Source organism: Equus quagga, chromosome 3 (assembly GCF_021613505.1).
Source record: "Equus quagga isolate Etosha38 chromosome 3, UCLA_HA_Equagga_1.0, whole genome shotgun sequence".
Taxonomy (NCBI): Eukaryota; Metazoa; Chordata; class Mammalia; order Perissodactyla; family Equidae; genus Equus; species Equus quagga.
Genome location: NC_060269.1, coordinates 15,482,269 through 15,487,845, shown reverse-complemented (window position 1 = coordinate 15,487,845; position 5,577 = coordinate 15,482,269). Strand labels below are relative to the sequence as shown.

The following is a 5,577-nucleotide window of genomic DNA, read 5'->3' as shown; positions in this document are numbered from 1 at the left end:
CGGCCCCGGCCCCGGCCCCCCAGCCTCCCTCCCGGCGGCGCGCGGCCGCGCCCGCGGGCCCCCAGCCTCGCGCCGCTCGGCCGCTGCCCTCCGCCGGCCCCGGCGCGGCGAGCCGCTGGGGTTGGGGCTGGGTGTCTCCGCGGCCGCCGCTCTCGGCACAGCCGCCTCCCCAAGCTGCAGCGCCCGGGATCCGGTTGCAACCGCGGGCACCGCGTCCGCTGGTCTGGCGCCCGCCGGGCCGCGGCGTCACCTCTTCTACATCTCCACCCCCAACACCCACCAACCCACTACGCCCCCGGCTCTCCTCCCTCCCCGCGCGCCGCCCCCTACTCGCTCGGGGTTTTCTGGGGCCGGCCTCTGGGTCAGGCGCTCTGGCCGCAGCACGCAAGCGCGCGACATCAGACCCGGAGGGGAGCCCGGACGCGGCCGGGGGCGGGGGGCGCGCCGGGAGGCCACGGCCGAGGCCTCCCCAGCTCCAGGGGCTCGGGCCCGCTCGGTCCCCAGGAGTCGCCCCAGCCCAAACCCGCGCCACCCAAACCACATTTAGCCCTTCGCCACACGGCCGAGCTTTCTCCGTGCAGTCAGCCGTGACTCAACTTTTAAAAGTTTAAATGCAACTTTCTCCCCCATTCTTTTTCGTTGCCAGCGTTCCTAAGCGGAGAAACTATTTCCACCCCCAAGAAGCAGAGGAATCGGAAGCGAGGGAGGATTCTGTGTCAGGGTAGGTTTTGCACATCGGTAATCACCAAAAAGACAAGGGATACGTGCGGGGCACGGACTGTGAAAAGCGAAGGTAGACACTGAAATAGTTTACCAACAAAAGGAAAGAAAGAGGCTAGAGGCGGGGAGCGGATTGGGTTGCTAAGAGCAAAAGGTTTTCTTTTACCAGCCTAACTCGAATTAGACAACGTGGAAAGATGAAGATGGGCCTAACATCCTTATCGTGATAGAAGCCTGCTAATGTCTATTCCTAAACTGGCACTAGTCCCAGCTAAATTGTTAGGCATTTCTTGGAAGGAAGATAGTTTTCTGAAATTTCCAAACTATAAAATTGAAGTTAACTGCACTTTGGGAATTTGCAGTAGAATATAACAGTTCCTACAAATTAGCACGTTATCCGTCCCCAAAACATCATATACTGAGGCCTGCTACGTGCAAAGCATTTCGGTAAGTTGGGTGGAGCTGCCCAATCAGGCGGGACCTTCGCGCACAGCGAGGAAGGTACGATGAGGGGCGGGGTACCAGTAGAGAGTGTCCAGGCCATGCAAGAGTAGGAAGTGTTGTAAGATTCAGACAAGGGGTAATTCAGCTTGGGGGGAGTAGTGGGCAGGGAAAGCTTCTACGAAGAGGTGAAAATACAGACCTTCCGCTATTTAGGAACATGTTTGGTTTCAAAAGATCATCCATGAGTGCCTGTGTTGGTAAGTCTCTAGAAGGGGTTACGCTCTAGAGGAATTTCTAGGATGTTAGTTAAGAGGATGAGCTGATTCTTTGGAGCTTTAAAACCAGGGATACTCTTCTCTGGGCTGGTGTGTGTTCTCTGACATATATCTCCAAAACGGACAGGTTTTACCTGCATTGACAAGCTGCTAAGACAAATAGCTCCCTTCCGAATGGTTCTCTAGGCATCCTGGGGAGAGCTTAATGCTACTGTAGCACTTAGCAGGTTGCCGCTTACTTTGAAATAAAGTAAATTTGAATAAACCTTGAATTCTGAGTCAAAGAAACCTAAGTATTCCAAGAGCAAAGGGATAAAATGTAAGTCAAAATATTTTTTAACCATAGCATCCAGAAATTTGGGGAATAGCTACAAGCAGCTGAGAGATTTATATGCTAATGAAACATGGATCGTGTGGAACTGCATGCCATGTACAATAACCCCTTGTTTCCTAGTTCCTTCCAAAACCAGGAAAGGATTTATCACAGGAAATTGTTAGTCCAGCTCTGGGAATCCAGGTCTCCAAGATAAATAGTGTTAATTGCAAGAAGACATCATTAAGATAGCTGTCTCAAGTTCCTCCCCAGCCCCCGCTCAGCACACACTTGTACACACACACAGGGGCAGACACACTATTCTTAGATGCAATCAGTTTGCTCTCAGCTGAACCATGAACACTCAAATTACTTACATGCTCAGTTTGCCCAACTATAAGGATAAATACAAAGATAAAGGTAACTTTGAAAAATAAATAGAACCAATAGAATTTTGTAAGATAATGGATCCAAAACTCATTATTTTTAAAAACCACTAGGTTCCAGTGATATCTATTTAGAAACTATAAAGGCAAGAGTAATTTCCCTCACAATACCAAGATAAATTACTATGGAATTAATAAAAATTGTTCAGAATCTAAATGATGAAAAGAACAAAGATTTAATGAGAGCTTTAGAAAAAAGCTTCAAATGTTCCTGGATGGAAACATATAGTAAAATAACGATGTGCAATTCCTCTAGCCATATTTTAAACAATACTTGTTTAAATTTTAACACAATTTTAAAAACTATCCAACAGTACTGTAAAACTCATTTGGACAAATAAACATATAAGAATAGCAAATACATTTTTTTTAATCATAGGGAAAACTGTGAAAGATTTTTAAATAGACAAAAAAAGATTACTAAATATCTTCAATGGAAAATTAGGCATTGTCTAGGTTATCTGATTCTGTGGGGTCTTTGTACCTTTCATTGTGTTTGAGCGACTTTATGACTCCTGTAAGTTGTAGATAACTGTCATGGACTGAATTGTGTCCACCCCAAATTCCCGTGTTGAAGTTCTAACCTCCAACATGACTGTATTTGGAGACAGGGCCTTTTAAGGAGGTAATTAAGGTTAAATGAGGTCATATGGGTGGGTTCCTAATCCAATAGGATGGACATCCTTATAAAAAGGGGAAAGACACTAGGACTGTGCACAGAGGAAAAAATCCATGTCAGGTCACAGCGAGAAGGCTGCTGTCTGCAAGTCAAGGAAAGAGGCCTCACCAGAAACCAGCCTTGCCAGTGCTTTGATTTCAGACTTCCAGCTTCCAGAACTTTGAGAAAATAAATTTCTGTTGTTTAAACCACCAGTCTGTGGTATTTTGCTTTGGCAGCCCTAGCATATTAATATAATAACCAATAGCATGCACATGAATTATGTTTGGCGGAAGGACATTGATTTCCTTCCTGTGATGGTTATTTTTATGTGTCAACTGGACTGGGCTAAGGTGAGTCCACACAGCTGGTAAAACATTATTTCTGGGTGTGTCTGTGGGGGCGTTTCCAGCAGAGATTAAAATTTGAATCAGTAGATGGAGGAGTAAAGAAGATTCGCTCTCATCAATGCAGTGGGCCTCGTTCAATCTGTTGAGGACTTCAACTGAACAAAGAGGTGAAGGAAGGGTGAATTCTCTCTCTCTTTTCTTGACCTGGGACATCCATCTTCTCCTACCCTCAGACATCAAAATTCCTGTTTATTGGGCCCTCAGACTCCAGGATTCAGACCAGCAATTTTCCGATTCTCAGGCCATCAGCCAAAGACTGGGGTCACACCATGGGCTTCCCTGATTCTCAGGCCTTCAGATTCAGAATACCATAAATCATTAGCTTTTCTCATCCTCCAGCTTGCAGATGGCAGATTATGGAACCTCTCAGCCTCCATGACCGTGTCAGCCAATTCCTATAATAAACCTCCTCTAATATATATCAGTATATACTTACTGGTTCTTTTCTCTGGAGAACTCTGATTAACATACCTATGGAACATTCCTCAACCTATGGAATAAGCCAGTTTTGCATCCATTTGTAAATTCATTTCAGCATTCCTTCTGCCTTGATATGTGTGTCTCGTTGAATGAGCCTGTTGCCACATCTTACTGGTTTCCTCATTAATTAATGAGATAATGTAAACTTCATATTTGTAAGAGGTATAAATGTTCATATTCGCATTCTGTCTGCATAAGAGTCATGATTTTACCTTAAAAAATATATCCTTTAAAATAATGGGTGTAATGAGGAGAAACTTGCCCTTCTAGATGTTAAAAGATATTATAAACTTATCATATATAAACCATTGTGGAACTGATGCATGCACGAATTGAAAGATCAATGTAAGGATTAAAATTTCAGATGTATCTGAACTGATTGTATAATAAGCTGCCACCAAAACAATTTTTTTTTTAATTTTAGTATCACTAGTAATCAAAAGTGCATATCAAATAATCAAAAAACTTCCCAAAGAGAAGAGCACTGGTGAATTCTAACAAATGTTTAAGGAAGAATTAACACTACTTCTTTAGAAATTCTTCCAAAAAAAAATAGAAGAGGAGGTAATACTTCCTAACTCATTCAAGAGGCTAATATTACATTGACACCAAAACCGACAAAGACATCACAAGAGCAAAAAACTAGACCAACATCCCTTGTGAATATAGACGCAAAAATCCTCAACAAATCACTATCAGACAGAATCTAGCAACATACAAAAAGGATTAGACATTATGTCCAAGTGAGATTTATTTCAGGAAGCCAAGGTTGGTTAAACATAAGAAAATCAGTCAACATAAAACACCATAATAATAGAATAAAGGGTTAAAAAACACACGATCATCTCAATAGACATTTTAAAAGTATTTGAAAAAATTCAACACCCTGTCGTGATAAAAAACACTCAATAAACTAGAAATAGAAAGGAACTTCTTCAACTTGATGAAGGGCATTTATGAAAAGCCCATGCTAACAGGATACTTAAAATGGTAAAAAACTGAAAGTTCCCTCCTGAGATCAGGAACAAAACAGAAATTTTCACTCTCACCACTTCTATTTAACATTATAGTAGAGGTTCTAGCAAGGGCAACTCGTCAAGAAATGAAATAAAAGGCATCCAGATTGCACAGGAAGAAGTGAAACACTTAGGAATAAATCTAACCAAAGAAGTTCAAGACTTGTATAATGAAAACTGCGAAACATTATTTGAAGGAAATTATAGTGGATGTAAATAAATAGAAAGACATTGATCTTTATGGATTAGAGGACTTAATAGTGTTAAGGTGGTAATACTCAAATTAATTTACATATTTAATGCATTCCTGTCAAAACTCCAACTTCCTATTGTGAAGAAATTGACAAGCTGATCCTAAAATTGATATGGATGTGCAAAAGACCCAGGTTAGCCAAAGTAATCTTGAACAAGAAGAACCGAGTTGGAAGACTTGATTTGAAAACTTTCTGCAAAGCTACAATGTACAAGACACTTGGTAGTGGAATAAGGATAGACATATAACTCAATGGAATAGAATTGAGAGTCAAGAAATAAACTCTGACATTTATGAAAAACTGATTTTCAACAAAGGTGCCAAGATCACTGAGGAAAGAATAGTCTTTCCAAAAAACGGTACTGGGACAATTGGATAGTCACATGAGAAAGAATGAATTTAGACCTCTTCCTCATACCATATTAAAAAATTAACTCAGTATAGATCATAGACTTAAATGTAAGAGCTAAAACTATAAAACTCTTAGAGGAAAACATAGATATAAATCTTTGTGGCCTTGGATAAGGCAATGGTTTCTTAGATATGACACTGAAGACACAAG

The 5,577-nt window shown here is 41.9% G+C and overlaps 1 protein-coding gene across 1 annotated transcript in view; it reads right to left on the bottom strand.

Annotated features, from left to right (window-relative positions):
* The window catches only part of FGF2 (fibroblast growth factor 2), a 55,268-nt gene extending 51,346 nt beyond the window's left edge, over nt 1-3,922 (bottom strand). The window contains 3 exon segments of the mRNA XM_046656735.1: nt 23-152; nt 155-591; nt 3,859-3,922. Of these exon segments, the coding sequence (XP_046512691.1) occupies nt 23-152; nt 155-591; nt 3,859-3,922 (631 nt within the window).
* Nucleotides 3,923-5,577: the final 1,655 nt, after the last annotated feature.